General features: G+C 42.5%; 1 protein-coding gene across 1 annotated transcript in view; it reads left to right on the plus strand.

Annotated features, from left to right (window-relative positions):
* Window positions 1-15,803, plus strand: part of ADK (adenosine kinase) — a gene marked incomplete in the record, with an annotated part of 3,127,006 nt that extends 3,111,203 nt beyond the window's left edge. The window contains 1 exon segment of the mRNA XM_044056737.1: window positions 13,778-15,803. Coding sequence (XP_043912672.1) covers window positions 13,778-13,902 — 125 coding nt within the window.
* Window positions 15,804-20,223: the final 4,420 nt, after the last annotated feature.

The raw sequence follows: 20,223 nt of genomic DNA on the forward strand, positions 1-20,223 counted from the left end.
GCTGCCTCAGTCAGTTACAATCAGTGGTCAGAGAAGGCTCTAAGGTCAACAGAGACCAGGTGAAGACTTGCAAGTTAACTAGAGAGAAAGGACAACAGTTAAAAAAATTACTGAAAGTGCTAGCACCTCTGGAAGAAGAGGAAATAGGTGGAGTTGAAGTAGAATGACAGCACCTCAAAACAGCATGTGTGAGGACTACAGAACCAGTATGGGCTGAGCCAGGTGTTGGAAATAAGGTACATAAGAAAAGCTGGTAGTGAAATGCAGAAGTCCAGGAAGTTATCAAAAGAAAGAAGGAATACAAGAAAAAGTAGGCGATAGAAAAGACGGACCAGGCTAGGAAGCAGTACTAGTTGGCTAAGAAAGGAGTTGCAGTAGCAAAAAACAAGCCATCAGAGAGACTGTATCTGCTTCTGTAAAGTGACTCAGTAGATGGCACAGAAAAATTATAGCAGGTTGCAAGGCAAAGACAGAAGGATAAAGAATATAATCAGACACCCTTCATAAGGGATGCCAGCAAAAACCTGCTCACCAGTCGAGAGAATATCAAAGGCATATGGAGGGAATACTTCCAGCAGCTTCTAAATGAAGAAAACCACGCAAAGTGTTCTGTTCCAGACATAGCCTACATTGAGAGAAGAGGAGGAGCTCACCATAAAAGATGTAAGAATGGCACTAAGGAAAATGAAGTCAGGTATAGCTGCAAGATCAGATGAGGTCATAGCTGATATGATAAAGATGATGGGTGCGATAGGGGAAAAATGGCTCCTAAGGGTACTTATAGCAGTGTGGAGAGAAAGGCATATCCCAGATGACTGGAGAATAAGAATACTAGTGCCAGTGTACAAGAACAAAGGGGTCATCCACAACTGTGGGCATTACAGCTGTACCAAACATCTGTCATACTGCATGTAAGTTCTGGAGAGGATGATTGATGAATCAGTAAGCGGAGTAGTAGAAAATAAAATGAGAGATGAGCAGTTTGGATTCAGATCAGGATGCAGCACAACTAATTTGATTTTTGCAGTGAGACAGATACTTGAGAAGAAACTAGAGATGAGAAAGAGAGTCCAGCTCTGCATTCCAAGACATGAAGAACGCATATGACGAGGTCCCAAGAAAGCTGATTTGGGTAGGCCTGCAGTGGTTCATAGTTGTGGAAACATTGGTAGAATTAATGCAGGCTGTGTACAAGGACCCAGTGATTCAAGTACATGCAGTGTTTGGCCTCACAGACATGATGTTCATCGTGTTACACTGCTGCAGTCATTACACTTGGGTTATCCTGCCGTCAGGCGGTTCCCCAATCGGCCTGAGTTCCAAAGTCTTGGTCCAGCGTCGGTTGCTGTCACCTCTTCCCTGACGTCAGTGCGACAGTGGTATACAAGATGCAGCTGACGCCATTTTCTTCAGTCTTTCTTGCCACGCGGTGCCCGAAGCAAAAGCAGTTCGCAAGTGCCGGTCGGCCGACTCCTGAGATTTTCGTTCCGAATCCAGAACCGAAGTCTTCTACAAAGCTAAGTATCCCGTTGGGGAAACTTTTTCTTGCCTCAGACCAATGTCAGTAAAAGTTAATAACTGTATTTCTTGTGGGAAGCAAATACCTCGTAAGGATTTCCATTCCTATTGTATCCCATGCCTAGGCCCAGACCATGACGTCACTGGTTTTCGGTTTTGTGCTAGGTTTAACAAGTGCACTGTTAAATGTCGGTTTGATTTCGCCCGACATTATTTTGGCAGAAAATTTAATTACACCATGCCGTCGGAACTTCCGACGTCCGGAATACATAAAAAGCGCAAAGACAAGGACAGGCATCCGAGGCCCAAACCTGACGATGAGGCCTCTTCTAGGCCGGTAGCCAGTTCTCCGGTTTTCAGCGAGGCGCCTTCGCAGCCCCTGATGACCACTTCTGCAGAACCACAGGCCGCCTCCAACTCCCACGTGTAGATGACTGGGCCTTCAGACGCACAAGTTTTTCAGCCTACTGAGGCTAACCCTTCAGAAGGATCTGGAGTAGCTGAGCAACCCAAAGCTTCAGAGGGTGTTTTCAGACCTACTCAGTTAAGCATTAAACCCCCTGTTAAGTCTAAGCCTCCTTTTAAAAACAAAGAAACAAATGCAGCATTCTCCAGGACAGGCCTCCATGCCTAAGAAACAAATGCTCAAAATGGACGAAGACCTAATCACTCTGATCAGGGGGTCCCATCCCCCTCCTGATAAAAGGCCCAGACAGGATGCAGACTATGACTCATCCGACCAGGTGTCCATTTCTTCAGATTCATCCTCAGGCCTAGGATATTCTTTACCCCCTTATGAGGACTCTGATGCTGAGGAATCAATTCCATCAGCCTCTCCGCCTGAGGACTACTCCTTTGGGGAAACCTTACATACCATGAGAGAGCATTTCCATTGGGAAGGCCAGGATTACTCTGAATCCAAGAAAAGACTCAGAGACTTCCTTTTATTACCTCAACACAGACCCCTTGCTATTCCGCCAGTGTTAGACATTGTGGATGATGTGTATACTGATTCCAACTTAAATCCTGACTCCTTACCTCCAGCCCCAGTTAAACCTGACAGATACTACAGAGTCCCTGACTCTCACAGATTTCTGTATAAAAGCCCGGTTGCTGACCCTGAAACTATTTCTCAGGGACCCAAAGGGATTAAGGCCTCATCAGCAAAAAATCCAGCCCCCTCTGACAGAGATTCCAGAACATTGGACAGATGGGGAAAGAAAGTATATATGTCTGCAACCTTAGCAATGGGAGCCTTAAATTGCCAGTTTCACATGCTAAAATATCAGCAATTTTTGATGTCTCAGTTAAAATAAAAGCTTCCAGATTCAGATCCTCCTAGTTTTAAAGAAATGCAGGATTTATTGCATGCAGCTGAGCAAGTGGGAAAGCATACTTTGTAATGTGGTTTTGATTCTTTAGAGGCCTTCTGTAGAGCAGCAGTTACAGGCTTTGTCATTAGAAGGCATGCTTGGTTAAAAGAACATACGTTACCAGGTCATGTTAAAGCAAAATTATTGGATGCACCTTTGCAGCGGGATGTGTTATTTGGAGTTAAGGCAGAAGAGGTATTAAAGAAAATGGAGGATAAGGCAAAATCTATGCAAATGGTAAAGGATTTCTTACAGGTTCAGCCACCAAGATTTAGCAGAAATTGGCCAACAAAGAATTGGTCCTTTCCTGTTACAGACAGACCTCAAAGGGGCAGATACAGACATCCAAGAGGTAGAGGTCAACCACAAGGTCCTTAAAGGCCTTGACAATGGGGTGCACCAGGCCAGAAAGAAGGGGAAGACAGGCCCCAACCATATAAAAAACAGCCTCAATGACTTCCCATTACAGCTGCCAAACAACTCTCTCTTGGCAGCCCCCTTGGGAGGAAAACTGGCACTTTTCTATCACAATTGGCATTGGATCACCAAAGACAAATGGGTTCTCAACATTGTATCTCAAGGTTACAGGTTCCACTTTCACACTCTGCCAAGGTTAAAAGGAATGCCAAATCTGCCACCAAATCAATGGGCAGAGGCTCAAAAAAAATTACAGCACTCATGGAAATGAGAGCTATTCAAGAGGTACCACAACAAGAGCAAGGACAAGGATTTTATTCAAGACTCTTTCTGGTTCCCAGAAAGGACAAAGCCTGGAGGCCTATTCTGGATATTCCTTCTCTAAACACTTACCTGGATGTTCCGAAATTCAAAATGTTGACACTACAGCAGTTTTTTCCCATGCTGGGCAAGAAACCTTGGCTCGTGACCTTGGACCTCAAGGAGGCATACCTCCATGTCCCTGTCAGACAAAACTGCAGCAGATACCTCAGATTCATAGCAGGTTCAATGCACTATCAATTCTCTGCACTGCCCTTTGGCTTATCTACTGCACCCAGGGTCTTCACAAAGTGCCTGGCACCAGTAATTACATTTTGCAGACAGAAAGGAATTCAAATTTATCCGTACCTGGACGACTGCCTGATTAAGCAGAGAGCAAGGACATTCTTCTAGAGCATCTGGCATTTATAAAAAAGTTATTAAGTTGCCTGGGGTACATAGTAAACGAAAAGAAATCAAAACTAGTGCCCTCACAAGAGATACTATTCCTGGGTGCCAGCTTGAACACAACGGCCCAGATGGTTTATCTCACTCCAGACAAGCAAGGACAACTGACTCAATACTTTCAATTGATGGCAACAAAAACCCAACTCCCTGCAAGAAAAATTATGCAGGCCTTGGGTTACATGGCATCCTGCATACTACTAATTCCATATGCCAGACTGCATATGAGGAAACTGCAATGGTACCTAAACAGTGTATGGTCTCAACACTGTCAAAGTTTGGAAACAGTTATACCACTAATTCCTTGCCTTCAACAGGAGTTTCGATGGTGGGATCAAGCTTGTCACCTCAACAAGGGACAGCCTTTTACTCAACTCACAGCCAGGCAAACACTGACAACAGATGCATCGGATTACGCCTGGGGAGCACACATGGCAAGAAAATGTATTTAGGGCAAGTGGCCCGCAGAACAAAGGCATCTTCACATCAGTCGTTAGCTGTACAAAATGCCCTTATAGCTTTCAAGAACCTGCTGCATCCAGGGCAACTATTACTAAAGACAGACAACACTACAGTTATGTGGTACATAAGCAAGGGGGCACTCACTCCTACCCCCTCTGCAGACAAGCCATGACCTTGTGGAACACAGCTCTAAACCATCAAGTTCATCTACAAACACAATTCCTGCCAGGAGAGAAAAACACACTGGCAGACGACTTAAGCAGAAACATTATGGACCCCCACAAATGGAAATTGAACCCACAGATATTCAGAATAATAACACAGAAATGGTGGAGCCCGGACATAGATCTGTTTGCATCCCCAATGAACTGCCAGCTACAGAAATTCTGCACAAGGAGTTACCATCCATAAACATGGAAAGTGGATGCCCTCTCATTCAGCTGGAAAAACCTACAAGTGTACGCTTTCCCTCCACTGCCTCTCCTTCCAAAGGTTCTCATAAAAGCCAGCCAAAGATGATCCTGATTGCTCCAGACTGGCCACGCCAGCACTGGTACCCAATCTTAAAGAATTTATCACAAGAACCACCCTGGATATTGCCTCAAATCCCACATCTGCTGACTCAGCACAACAATCAGATACTTCACAGTCAGCTAAAGACCTTAAACCTAGCTGCATGGAAAATTCCTTAGTCAAGCAAGCAATGCCTCTCTCCAAAGCTGTTATGGACGTCATTCTGGAGGCCAGAGGGCCTAGTACCAGGAAAGCCTATTTGGGTAAATGGAAGAGATTCTGTGCCTGGAACCAGGCTCACAGCCTTGACCCTCTTGTCCCAAACATTCCTCAGATTCTACAATATTTAACTGAGATGCTGGACAAGGGCCTCTGTTTTTCATCCATCAAGATCCATGCCTCTGCCATCTCTGCTCATTACAACACGGATCCACCAATTTTCACTAATCCTTTGCTAAAACAGTACCTCAGAGGGGCTAAAAACATAAGACGGCCTCGTAGAGCACCTACTCCAACTTGGGACCTCAACTTTGTTTTGGAAAAATTAACTTTACCTCCCTTTGAGCCAGCTAACACAGCATAATTCAAGTATATTTCTTGGAAAACTGCTCTGCTCCTGGCAATAACATCAGCTCTAAGAGTTTCAGAATTACAGGCACTAATGGCAGTGGAACCTTTCCTCATTTTCCATCAGGGCAGGGTGTCCTTAAGAACTAACCCTACATTTATGCCAAAGGTGGTTTCAAGTGTGGCTCTAAACCAAACTATTCACTTGCCAACTTTTTATCCAAAACCACAGAATAAAGGGGAGAGACTACTGCATTCGTTGGACATTCACAGGCAGTTACGCTTCTACTTGGACAAAACCAAAGCTTTCAGAAAATCTGAGCAATTACTGGTAGCATATGCTGCAGGAGCACAGGGAAAAGGCATTTCAAAACAGACTATTTCAAAATGGATAGGACATTGCATACGTTTCTGCTACACACACCATGGGAAAACTATGCCTAGCAGCATTAAATCTCACTCCACCAGGGCAACAGCCACTTCAACTACCTACCTCAGAGGAGTGCCTACCAAGGATATTTTGGAAGCAGCAACATGGAGTTCTGTGCATACCTTCACCAAGCATTACCATCTGCCTTTATACTCTAAATCCAGAGCTGGCTTCGCCACTGCTGTGCTGCAGGGCCTTATAGCCACACCTAATGCCTTATAGAACCAGCCACCCTACCTCAGCTTTGGGATTCTTCCCAAGTGTAATGACTGCAGCAGTGTAAGACGATGAACATAGTACAGTTTTGTACCTACCATAAATGTAGATGTTCGAGTGTATACACTGCTGCAGTCCAGGTTACCCTCCCTCCTTCCCCTCTTACTTGCTGGTACGTACCTATATCTTCTACCATTTACTATCTATGGAGAGTATTTGCTGGTAACTAAAAGGCGACAGCAACTGACGCCGGACCAAGACTTTGGAACTCAGGCCGACTGGGGAACCGCCTGACGGCAGGATAACCCAAGTGTAATGACTGCAGCAGTGCATACACTCGAACATCTACATTTATGGTAGGTACAAAACTGTACTTTCCCATTGGGAGTGGGCGTGCATCAGCATTCTGCTCTGAGCCCACCGCTGTTCATACTGCTGATGGACTACATTAGTAAACAGGTCAGAGTGGATAGATCAACAAAGTTGCTGTATGCAGATGATGTGGCATTATAGGCAGATTCTGAACAAGAACTTCAGCAAAGGATAGGGGAATGGAATGCAACACTGAAGGCACATGGGACAAACCTGAGTACAAATAAGACAGTTGTAATAGCAGCAAATAGGATAAATCGCTAAAAGCTGAGAAATGAGATAGAAGGGAAAACAGTGGAATAAGTTAACAGCTTCAACATCTGGGAGGGGTGGTTGAGGAGAAGGGAAGTCTGAATGAGTGGTCAAATCTAGAATGAAAGGGGCTGAAGCCAATTGGCACAGAGTGTCAGGGATAGTGTATGTTAGAAGAATGCCAAAGAAGCTGAAACGTAAGGCATACAAACATACAAACAGTGGTGTGAGCCGTACTACTTTATGGTACAGCAACCTGGGTGTAAAGGTAGAGCAGTCGAATAAGTTAGAGGTGATAGAGATTAAGTGCCTGAGATGAGTGGTAGGATGCACACTGTGGGACAGATGAAATGATGACAAAAGAGCAGAAACTAAAGTAGTGCCAATTGCAGAGAAAGTTAGAGAACGTATAACACTGATTCAGGCATAAGTCTAGAAAAGTGCAAGACAATCTGCTAAAGAAGATTTTATTTTGGGACAGTCAGGAAGAAGGCAAGAGGAAATGAGGCATCCAGCAAAGAGATGGATGGATTGTGTTTGCGAGAACTACATCGGTCAACCATGAGTGTTAAAGAAGGTAGGAGAGTAGCTCCGAAAAGAGACATGACAACCCAGCCCCGTGTAGAAAACTGGAAAAGGGTTTGAGGGTGGTGACTTGCACGTGTGGTTTCAAAGGGCAGCTAGTATCAACTTGTATTAATTGTTACACTTACAAGCCATCCTTCATTCAAACTTTTGTTAAGTGTGATCCCCTAATAGCATAGTTTCTTAGGTTCATAGGTAGGTACTAGGCTATCTGCCTGAGGGCATTTTTAAGCCTAGCCAGAGTGTCGGCTTTTGCCGCCCCATTGATTAATTAACTGAGCCTCGGTCAAGCAGAGCCAATGAAGTGATCCCAGGAGTATATTTTCTGTTACCCATCCACTCCTCAAGGCTTCTCTTGAAGAGTGTTAGTGAGGGGCTCTGCCTAATGTAGTTAGGAATTTTGTTCCAAAGCATGGGGAGTCTCTGTGACAGGAATCTATCCCTCCAGACTTGGATTTCTTTAGGTGGAGCGTGTCCATCAATTCTGAGTTGGACATGGCTTTGTAAGTCGGGCAGAGATCACCTCTGAGTAAGCGATATGCCACTGAGTACAGCTGGAGTTTTTTCAGTCGGGCTGCATAGGACGTTTGTTTGAGGCCAGTAATCCTCTTGGTGAGGTGCTTTTGTGGTCTTTCCAGCTGTTGGAAGTGTCTTGTGAGGTACATCCCAAATGGGGCATTGTACTCTATGATGGGTCTGATGAGTGACGAGTAGGAGGGGCACTATAACCTCTTTATTTCTAGATGCGAACCCCTTAGTAATTAGATGGGCCACATAGAAGGATTTCCTAACTACTTTGGCAATATGAATGTCAAAGGAGATATTACTATCTACCTGGGTCCCCAGATCTCTTATTACCCCTTCTGTATTAAGGGGGCTGCCGCCTATGTGGTAATTCGTGGGTGTTTTGTTTTTCCCAAACGGGATGACTATGCGTTTTTAGGCATTTAGCTTGAGGCCATGACTTTGACACCAGGTGTCTGTCTCAGTGAGGCCTTTTTGAAGGATGTCCATGTCAGCCGGAGAGTCAGTTATGGCTCCCAGTTTGCAGTCATCAGCGAACTTGGTTAGCCATAGTCCTCCTGTGTTTGCTTGTACTGCTGAGAAATATATGCCGAACAGTAGGGGTCCCAGAACCGAGCCTTGCGGGACACCACTTGTGACTGGTTTAGAATCGGACCTGGAGCCCGCTATTCTTACCGTGTGAGTTCTGTCTGTAAGCCAGTTGGCAACCCATCTTGTGACATAGGGGTTTATGTTCAGGCTGGTGAGTTTTTCTATAATACCCGAGTGAGGAATGGTGTTGAACGCCTTGGCGAGATCATGGTAGGCTGTGTGAACCACCTTTCCCTCGTCTATGGCCTTGGTGACTGTCTCGAAGAAGTCAGCCAGGTTTAGTAGGCATGATCTGCCCTTAACAAAGCCGAACTGGGTTGGGTCAAGTGTTTGGAGGTTCCCAATGTCTTTGTTGATGAGTTCCATGATGATGCACTCCATAGCCTTGCAGACCAGGCTAGTCAGGCTTATGGGGCGATAGTTATCAGGGTCAGTTGTGGCCCCTCCTTTGTGGAGCGGAATAACCATTGCTGTGCGCCATTCTATGGGCACGTAGCCTGTGGAGAGGCTGAGGTTGAACAGCATGTTTAGGTGGGAGGCTAGTTCGCTCTGTAGTTTGTGCAAGACATAGCCTGGGACACCATCTGGCCCCATTGATACTGTGTTTTCGGCTTTGAAAGGGTTGTTTTCCACCTGTGCGTCTGTGATTTCCGGGACACTACACTTTTCCGATATTGTTGTGGGCCCTTTTGAAGGTTAGAGGGAGGTGAAGTTTGCTCTGACTCTATCTGCCAGTTGTTGTTGTTGTGTCTTTCGGCTTTTCCCGGTTAGAGGTCGCCACAGCGGAACTCCGGTCTGCTAATGATTGGCAGTAGATTTTTACATGCCGAGTTGCCGGCCCTGACGCACAACCTTCAATGAAGGTACGCCCATTCACGCATGTCTCCACACAGAAGACGCTCTAGCTGAGAATCGAACAGGACAACGTCTTACTGTGAGGCGACAACGCTACCGCAGCACCACCACCGCAGTGAATCTATCTGCCAGTATGTTGGCAATATCAGTAGGTTCAGTATATTTTGTGCTATTTTGCACTAGCTCAGAGCATATCTGTGAGTTGCCACTTAGATTCTTGACATAGCTAAAGAAGGCTTTGTGGTTATCTTTCGAATCCTTGGCTATTTTTCTTTCGAAGTTAGCCTTGGATGATTTTATGAGGGACCTTAGTTTCTTACTGATACTGATCAGGGAAGTCTTTCCTTCTTGGGATTTGCTTTTTTTCTGAACTAGTTTCCTCCTCCTGTTGTATAACCTGTTTATGGCAGAGGTCCACCAGACTGGTTTCCTTCTCTTAGGGGAGTGAGTCTTGTTCTTGCTAGGGATGGCACGATCCATGCATCCTTGTAGCTGCTCCATAGAGTGCAATTGTAAAGGATTCTGCATCTTGGGCAGTGTTATCCTTTAGCGTGGGGGCAGTTAAACTTACCACCTCTGCCTTAAGTAAGGTGAAGTTTGCTTTAGAAAAGTTTTTCACTGTGGTTTCCTTGGTTGGGGGTGGTGGTGGGGTGTGGACATCCAGGGTGATTAGTTTATGGTCTGATCTAACTAGTGATGGGTGGACCTCTGGTACGGAACACCTGTCGCCCATGTTGGTGATGACCAGGTCCAATATGTTGTGCCCTGTGGTAGGGGAGTTTACCAACTGATCCAGGGCATTTGAGTTGGTAAATTCCAGGAAGCGCTGAGCCTGGGAGTTTGCACTCAAGTATTTTTCCCAGTTAATGGTAGGGTAATTGAAATTGCCCAATATCAGGGTGTTCGGTAGGACCTTCATGTTTTCCAGTGTCTCCAGAAAGTTGGAGTGGTGGTCCTGAGTCATGGAAGGTGATCTGTAGCAGGCTACAATTTGCACTGCAGATTTGCCCGATGTTAGTTGCACATGGATAATCTCAGAGGTATCATGCTGCGCCACTAATCTGGAGGTGTGAGTATCCTTGATGAATATGGATACATCCCCTTCTTTTGTGTTTCGTTCCATGTTCTGTGGCCAAAATGTGTGGTATGAATTGTAGCCCAGTAGTGCTGTCTGGAGCCTTGAACCAGGTTTCAGTTACTGTACAGATGTCGACGTTCTGCATACTTGGGAGTGCTTCGAGCGCATGCATTTTGAGACTTAAACTCCTGGCGTTGAGTAGCATAACCCTCATTTATTTACTTGTGCTGTTTAAGGTGGTGGGTTTAAATTTTGAGCCTTGCCTAAAAAAGGCACTATGGGGGGCAGCAAGAGCCTTGGCCAGTATTCGAAAGCCAAGGGGTGATAGGTGCAAGCCGTCTCTTGTGAACTATGACATATGTTGTCAGGGGGTCTGCTTGATACTGCTGATAGTGTTAAGGTTTGGGGGGAAAAAAAGTACATCAGCTCCCGTTTTACATTGAGCCAATTCATTGCACCTTAGGGTTATTTTATATAAATTTATTCTAATGTTAAACTTTAATAGCAACTTAAATATTTATTGAGGGCAACAATTTGTCTTAATTTCCATTTCACAGCCCTGATTAAGACAAGCTACTAGCATTCATTAAGAACTTATAAAAATGGAATGCATGTCCTTACATTCTGAGTGAAGTTGCGCATTGTGTCAAAAATATTTTAACATAAGAAGTAACATCAATAACCTACTGTTAAGTTATTCAGCAGAAACTGTTTAATCTTTACAATGTTGCTGCTTTGTTTCACATGTTGCATTAGGGTTAGTTCTCCTGTCAAGTATCTTATTTTGCAAATTTCCCCTGTCTTTGCTAAAAAAAGGTACATTGTTACTAAACTTCTTTCGTGGCATGAAACTTGAATTAGACTTGCAGCAGACATGGTGTTAACATTGACAAAGTTCAGTCCAAGTAGTCCACTAAGCTAAAATCTGAAATGCTGTCGTGCAGATTTGAATTGCACATGCTGAATTGACTGTAGTACTGATGTTTTCTGTAAAGCAGTTTCTGCACTTTCTGCCAACAAGCATCCTTCTGTAACTACAAATACAAACCACAGCTATAATGAGGGCAACTTTTGTTTTAATATTTGAAAGCTAAGTTTTCTTACTGTAGCTACTGAAGATGTAATCTGTAATGATTGCAATGTATAGTGCAAAGGCAATGGGGCATTGCTGAAAACTCATTTTAAATTCCGTTGTTGCCAATTAAAATGTGACACTGAGCAGTATTATTGTAAGATTATGCTCAGCAAGGTTTTAAGGTTGAAAGTAATTCTGCTAGAAATATGCAGCATAAATAAGGTATAAAATAAAGCTTGCTTAAATGTAGAAATAGAGTTTAGTAATATGTGATTAGCATCCATACTAAATGAATGTGGCTTGAAAAATAAGGAACTTGCTTAATGGACATGTTTTCATACAGAATCAGCAAAAATGTAAAAGCTGACCTCTTATGTATGCATTACATTGTCAGTAAGAGCAAAAATGTATGTTTCCACATTGTCAGAAAAAAAAACTAATCTGGTCCCTTAAAGGCTGGACAACAGGAAAATAATCTGCATCATATGACATTGTTAAGTAAGAAAGTCTGAAGTCAGCATTTGCACAAGAAACAAATGTTCTCATACAGAGATCAAAATAGAATACCAAAGAGAAAAACAGGATTGTTAAGCAAGAAAGCTTAAAATAATATCAAGTCAGCATCTGCAACAATCAGTATTGTTTCTACAGGATGAGCAATTCTCCAAAATAGAATACCAAGAGGAAATCTATATGTGTGTGCATGACTAGAACAGTATATAAGATCTGTATTAATTCAGTTATGTTAGAGGCATTGGTAGGGACACATTTGTTCCGAGGTAAATGTTATATCTCTCACATCATCCATGTTGTTCAAGAAGTAAAGTAGAACAGTACCTGAAGCTGCAGCATTAGTCCATGTGGTTTGTTATAAAAAGTTATTTGTTACTGCTCTGCGTTTAGTGCTACAAAGTATATTCTCTCATCAGTGTATATTCTGCAAGTTTCTGTATGCAACAGACTGTGAATGCAACTATAACCAGACTTTGATTTCAGCAAAATCCAGCCAGCAAGACTGAGTGTCTTAAGATGACTTCAGTACCATCACAGTAACAGCACCTTGGTTTGGCACCTTAAAATTAATTTTTCAATTATGATTTCAGCTTTGCTGTCATGTCCACTTTGCCTAGTTTTTAACTTTATAGCTGCAACTAAAAATCTTACATTACAAAGTCTTGACTGCTAGAAAAGTTAGTATAACAAATGTGCGCTTTTGAAACACCAGTAACCAAGATTCAGGTACAAGCTGAAATCAAATCTTCAAGGAAAATTTGGTCATGTCCTAATTCCTGATTAAATTTTCTCAGTGTTACTCTTCCTGAAGTTTCCTCACTGCTGGCTTTTGTAAAATTGTTGACATTTTTCTCCAGGGATTTTAATATATGTAGGTAAGAGAGGTGCCGCGGACTTTGTCTCCTACAAAAGCAGTGTCCACCAGTGAGGGTGTCTAACTGGAAGCTGTGTTCCAAATATTTAAAGTGCCTGTCAGTAGTTCATGTTTTAGTTGATTGTAGGGAAAGCTTCCTAAATGGGAAGACACTGTTGGTTTACACCACCTGAGTAGTAACAAGCATATGCTGTAAAAGGGTGCCAAAATAGATATGAACTACAGATGATTAGCATAAGAGTGATACTGAGAAGAGCAAGGAAGGTACTGTTTAATGAAGTACACACCTAACTGTTCATGTTTTTGTTATGCTAAGAGTACAGTAAATGAAACTCTATTTCCACTTCTCTGGAGCTTATAAACAGTAGTCAGGAAAATTCCTGCAGATAATTGGAAAAGTGAGGTTACTTTGTCATTTACCAAAGTTATAAATACTGTCACTGTTGTGTGTCAGAAAGAAAGGTCTACAGTCAAGTTGGAAAGAGAAAAACACAAAATATAATTACTGGATAAAAGTGAAATACAGAGAAATATTGATCTATACTTTATGATATATTTAAAATATTCTGCTGTGTAATAAAACTTACTGATGTATATAGCTTGATGTGGGCACCTATGTAAATAGTTATGTTTTGTTAGTTTGTTCCTGTATATAATATTTCATTAAAATATTTTAAAAAATGCAGTAAATGCACTTAAATTATTATTTGTAACAATTCAGAAGGCTTCCCTAAAGAAGTCTTGCTCAACTGCCTTAAGCAAAAGCATTAAACTAAGTTTTTGATTTGTTTTTCAGGATTCCTTTCTCAGCTGGTCTATGAACGAGACCTAGATCAATGTATTCGAGCAGGCCATTACTCTGCAAATGTCATTATTCAGCGTTCCGGATGCACGTTCCCAGAGAAGCCGTCTTTTCACTGATAACCGAAAACCTGGAATATTTCAAATTCAAGCAACAATTTTATTATTTTTTTTTTTTAGATGGGAGAAGGTCCCTTACCCATATACTGCCCCCCCTTTTTATTTTAGCCTGCATAAGGAATTCTGTACTTGTTACCTTAATTTTGCAATATCTGTATTGTATTATAAAGATTTGTTGTCATCTTGAGTTACCTTACAAATATGCCACTCTGCTTCTGGTTGGTTTTGTTGACATTTTGATCCTGGTCATTTAAAGAACATAAAAACAATATTCCTAATTTCTTAGGTAGCCAGGTTATAGATTAGGCAAAGTAGTTCACTGTTTTAAAACATTTGATCCCCACTGTCTGTCTATAAAATAGCTAGTAAAATCACAGTATAGAGTTGTTACATTAAACAACATAGCATTGCTTTAAAAAATGCAAGTTTACTATAATTACGTGCAAGGTGATTATTAATGCTGAAAATCTAGGTCTTCTGACACTGGTCCACAACAATAATTTTGAAAGTATATGAAATCATTAATTTTATATTAGAAAAGAAGGATCTTATTCTTGCTGGGGGTGACACAGCTTAGAACCTGAGTAATCTTGCCACTGCAAACATTTTCTTTAAAGAATAACCATATACTGGTTTAAGTTGGATGTGAAGATCAGCCAAGTACATTTATTTAGCTGACAAATTGTGTTTGAACAGCTGTCACAGTTCAGTGTAGTTGTTAACCAGTTATCCTGACAGTTTTACTGTGCAGTGGTGAACTTTTTTGTGGCATTAGAAACTGGTTTCTATGAAGTGTTGTGTAATCACTGGACCAGCCTTGCAGATGATTTTTTTTAACCATATTTGCTGCTGTTACCTGCAGCTCCCCTTTTTCATTGATAGCGGTTTCCTTTTAATGTTTTAAGCATCACAGAGCAGTACGTTTGAGGCTACTAGCCTGGTCAGTATGAGCAACAAAAACAAAAGAAGCAGGTTGAACCTCCCTCTCAAAAGTGACTGATTTTTTTTTTTCCTGTTGTCTTGGTCTGATGCTCTGTTTAACTGTCATACAGCTTCACAGGTCATTGTAGTTATCCTTTGCAGTAAATACTGCTGTGAATCAGAACTCAACTTTTAAATATCTTTTCTTAACACACTTAAAAATGAAATATTTGGTTATTGTAAATCACTGTTGCACAGATTGAAGTTCACAGACTCCGATATGTTGGATTAGCCCTGCTTTCGGAAATGCTGTCAGAAATATTATTTTTGAAGTATGAGGCTAAAGTATGTCTTTTAGTATAATGTTCAGTAAGATTTAGATTATGAACCAGAACTTTCTATATTTATATTAACTAAAATTCGCTGGTCATGTGACTTCTACAGTTCACTTCTGAACATCCCTAATTTGTCTCATATGTGTAGCAATAGTAGAAGCGCTCTCTGTTTTCCATAGTTAGTGCAGCTTTGAACCTCTGATCTGCTTTTCATCGTCATTATTGGTTTCAAGTATATGGGAACAAGTCAGACGTTTTTCAGGCACTGACAGGTGATCATGTTTATATATTGTACACTTCCACATTCTTCATTCATGAACTATGTGGGGAAACCATTTAATGTTTTCTTATTTATCATGTTGGCTTTTGATTTAATGTTTTTTCCTTGAAGTATCTATCAGCTGAAAATAATATTTGGGTTAACTTATTCTTAAAGTACAGAGGCATTTATTGACATTTATGCAGGCTGTCTTATGTAACATACCAAATCAAGTCTGCCATCTGCCAAACGCACAGTTTTAAAACTCAAATGGTATATAAATGATGTACTGTTTTTTTATTACAGTGAAAAATCAATCACTGTATGAGAGATGCATTCAAAATGTACTTGTCAATTGATGACAAATAAATACCATAATTGTCATATCTCAAGTGTCCGGTTTTCTCTAACGTAACAGTAAACAGTGAGTATAAGTAAGTATGGTGTTGTGTGGGATACAGATATCAGAATCTGAGATCAAAGTGTTGCATGTTAAAATATTAACTGTGTGTGTCACAGAGAAAGCTAAGCTAGCTAGAGGTGTCCCTCATTATTTAGATTTGACCCCACTATGCTTTCATTCTTCGGCATTGTCAATTGTTTATAATGTCTATTGAATGACCTTTTGTCATTTGCCTGTTGTACTTTGCTCTCATTCACTGGAAAGACCGTGCTGGAGTATTAGGAGGACTTCTGCCTGAAGAGGGCAATAATTGCATCCTGGAGTTTGTAGAGGAGTAATAAATGCCAGTCAGCCAGCCCAGATGTTCATCGTGTTACACTGCTGCAGTCATCACACTTGGGTTATCCTGCCATCAGGCAGTCCCGCAGTCGGCCAGAGTTCCAAAGTCTTGGTCCAGCGTCGGTTGCTGTCGCTTCTTCCTTGACGTCAGAGCGCCAGGGGTATATAAGAGGCATCCGACACCATTTTCTTCAGTCTTTCTTGCCGCACGGTGCCCGAAGCAGAAGCAGTTCGCAAGTGCCGGTCGGCCGACTCCTGAGATTTTCAATTCGAATTTCAGACCGAAGTCTTCAATAAAGCTAAGTACCCCATTGGGGAACCTTTTCTTGCCTCAGTCCGATGTCAGAAAAAGTTAACAATTGCATTTCTTGTGGGAAACAAATACCTCATAAGGACTTTCATTTTTATTGCATTCCTTGCCTAGGCCCAGACCACGATGTCACAGGTTGTCGGTTTTGTGCTAGCTTTAACAACCAAACGATTAAACGTCGGTTTGAATTCGCCCAACATTATTTTGGTAGGAAATTTAATTATACCATGCCATCGGAGCAACCGATGACCGGAATACATAAAAAACACAAAGATAAGGACAGGCAGCCGAGACCCAAACCAGACTCCGAGGCCTCTGCTAGGCCAGTCGCCGGTTCTCCGGTTTTCAGTGAGGCGCCTACGCAGCCCCTGACGACCGCTGATTCAGAACCCCAGGCGGCATCCGATTAACAAGAGGAGATTGCTAGGCCTCCACAACCTTTATCTTTAGACCCTTCCGACTCCATGGCTGAAGGAGATTCCGATGCAGTTGAAACGCCTTCAGTTGCAGAAGGTGTCTTCAGACCAACTACAATCACTACTGAATCCTATGCAAAGCTGAAAACTCCTTTAAAAGCAAAGAAGACTGTACAGCAGTCTCCAGTACAAGGCTCCATGCCTAAGAAACAGATGCTTAAGATGACTGAAGACTTAATTACCCTAATCAGGGGTTCCCATCTCCCTCCTGATAAAAGGCCTAGACAGGAGGAGGACTACACCTCCTCTGACCAGGTTTCCATTTCCTCAGATTCTTCTGAGGAACAGGAATATTCTTTTCCCCCTTATGAAGACTCTGATGCTGAAGAGTCTATTCCTTCAGCATCTCCACCAGAAGACTACTCTTTTGGGGAAACTTTACATACCATGAGGGAGCATTTCCACTGGGAAGGCCAGGATTACTCTGATTCTAAGAAAAGGCTCCGAGAGTTCCTTTTACTACCCCAGCACAGACCACTTGCTATTCCACCAGTGTTAGACATTGTGGATCATGTTTATTCAGAATCTAGCCTTAACCCAGACTCACTTCCTCCTGCACCAGCCAAACCAGACAGATACTACAGAGTCCCTGACTCGCACAAATTCCTATATAAAAGCCCTGTTGCTGACCCAGAAACCATTTCCCAGGGTCCCAAAGGGGTTAAGGCCTCTATTGCTAAAAATCCTGTTCCCTCTGAAAGGGATTCTAGAGCACTAGACAGATGGGGAAAGAAAATATATACCTCAGCTACTCTAGCTATGAGGGCCTTAAATTGCCAGTTTCACATGCTGAAATATCAACAATATCTGATGTCTCAATTAAAACAAAAAATGATCACACATACAGAGCAGCCTGATTACAAGGAAATGCAAGATTTGTTGCATGCAGCTGAACAAGTGGGAAAACATACTTTGCAATGTGGATTTGATTCATTGGAAGCTTCTTGTAGAGCAGCAGTGACAGGGTCTGTCATACGTAGGCATGCTTGGTTAAAAGAACAAACTTTACCTCATCATGTAAAAGCAAAATTATTGGATGCACCTTTACAGCAGGATGTTTTATTTGGTGTAAAAGCAGAAGAGGTTTTAAAGAAAATGGAGGATAAGGCAAAATCTATGCATACTGTCAAGGATTTTTTTACAGGTTCAACCCCCTCGTTTCAGCAGAAATTGGCCAACCAAAAACTGGTCCTTTCCAGCTTCTGACAGACCACAGAGGGGCAAATACAGATGCCCAAGGGGCAGAGGTCAGTCGCAAGGCTCTTACAAGCCTCGACAATGGGGTGCCACAACCCAGAAAGGAGGAGAAGACAGGTCTCAGTCTACCAGAAGACAAACACAATAACTTACTCCTCAGACTGCCAAGCAAATCCCTCTTGGCAGCTCCCTTGGGAGGAAAACTAACACTTTTTGCAGACAACTGGCGCATCATCACAAAAGACAAATGGGTACTAAATATTGTCTCTCAAGGATACAGATTCCACTTTCACACTTTACCAAGGATAAAAGGAATGCCAAACCTGCCACCAAATCAATGGGCAGAGGCTCAAAAACAAATTACAGCTCTCATGGACATGAGAGCCATTCAACAGGTTCCTACACAGGAGCAGGGACAAGGATTTTACTCAAGACTCTTTCTAGTTCCCCGAGAGGACAAAGCTTGGAGACCCATTCTGGATCTTTCAATTCTAAACACATATTTCGAAGTACCCAAATTCAAGATGCTAACATTACAGCAACTTCTTCCCATGCTGGGCAAGAAGGCTTGGCTATTAACGTTGGACCTCAAGGAGGCATACCTGCATGTCCCTATCAGACAAATTTGCAGAAGATACCTCCGATTTATAGCAGGTTCAACCCATTACCAATTCTCTGCACTGCCCTTTGGCTTATCTACTGTGCCCAGGGTCTTCACAAAATGCCTGGCACCAGTAATTGCATACTGCAAAGAGGATTTCAAATATACCCATACTTGGACGACTGCCTTATTCAAGCAGAAGGCAAGGACATTCTTTTAAAGCATCTGGCGTTTGTCAAAAACCTATTAAGTGGCCTAGGGTACACAGTAAACGAAAAGAAGACAAAACTAGTGCCCTCACAAGATATATTCCTGGGTGCCAGCTTAAATACAATGGCCCAGATGGCTTATCTCATGCCAGACAAGCAAGGACAACTGACTCAATACTTCAAAATGATGGCAACAAAGACCCAACTCCCTGCAAGAAAAATTCTGCAGGCCTTGGGATTCATTGCATCTTGCATACTACTAATACCATATGCAAAACTGCATATGAGGAAATTACAATGGTACCTGAAAAGCGTATGGACTCAACACAGCCACAGCTTGGAAACAATAATACCACTCTTTCCCTGCCTTCAACAGGAGTTTCCATGGTGGGCTCAGGCATGTCACCTCAACAAGGGTCAGCCTTTTACCTTACCCACAGCCAGGCAAACTATAACAACAGATGCATCGGATTATGCCTGGGGAGCACACATGGCAGGACAGTGTATTCAGGGCAAATGGTCTGCAGATCAAAGGCATCTACATATCAATCAAAAAAAAAAGTTGCTAGCTGTACAAAATGCCCGAACAGCTTTCAAGGACCTCCTACATCCAGGACAACTACTAATAAAGACGGACAACACCACAGTGATGTGGTACATAAACAAGCAAGGGGGCACACATTCCTACCCCCTATGCAGGCAAGCAATGACCTTGTGGAACACAGAACTGACCTACCAAGTTCAACTACAAGCACAATTCCTGCCAGGAAAGAAAAACACATTGGCAGATGATCTAAGCAGAAACATCATAGATCCTCATGAGTGGAAACTAGATCCACAAGTATTCGCAATGATAACTCAAAAATGGGGGAGCCCAGACATAGATCTGTTTGCCTCCCCCAAAACTACGGAAATTTTGCACAAGGACATACCACACACTGGCTTGGAAAGTGGACGCCCTCTCATTCAGTTGGAAAACATTAACAGTGTATGCCTTTCCTCCACTGCCTCATCTGGCAAAGGTGCTGCTGAAAGACAGATTAGAGAGGCCACAAATGATAGTCATTGCTCCAGACTAGCCACGCCAACACTGGTTTCCAATATTAAGGAACATGGCTCAAGGCCCACCATGGATTTTACCTCAAATTCCTCACCTGCTCACTCAGCAAAGCAATCCGATCCTACACAGCCAGCTCAAGACTTTAAATCTGGCTGCATGGCAAATTACCTAAACAAGCAGTCAACACTTTTCTCTAAAGCTTTTATGGATG

The sequence above is a fragment of the Protopterus annectens genome, chromosome 14.part0, assembly GCF_019279795.1.
Source record: "Protopterus annectens isolate FY-2018-M chromosome 14.part0, PAN1.0, whole genome shotgun sequence".
NCBI classification, from domain to species: domain Eukaryota; kingdom Metazoa; phylum Chordata; order Ceratodontiformes; family Protopteridae; genus Protopterus; species Protopterus annectens.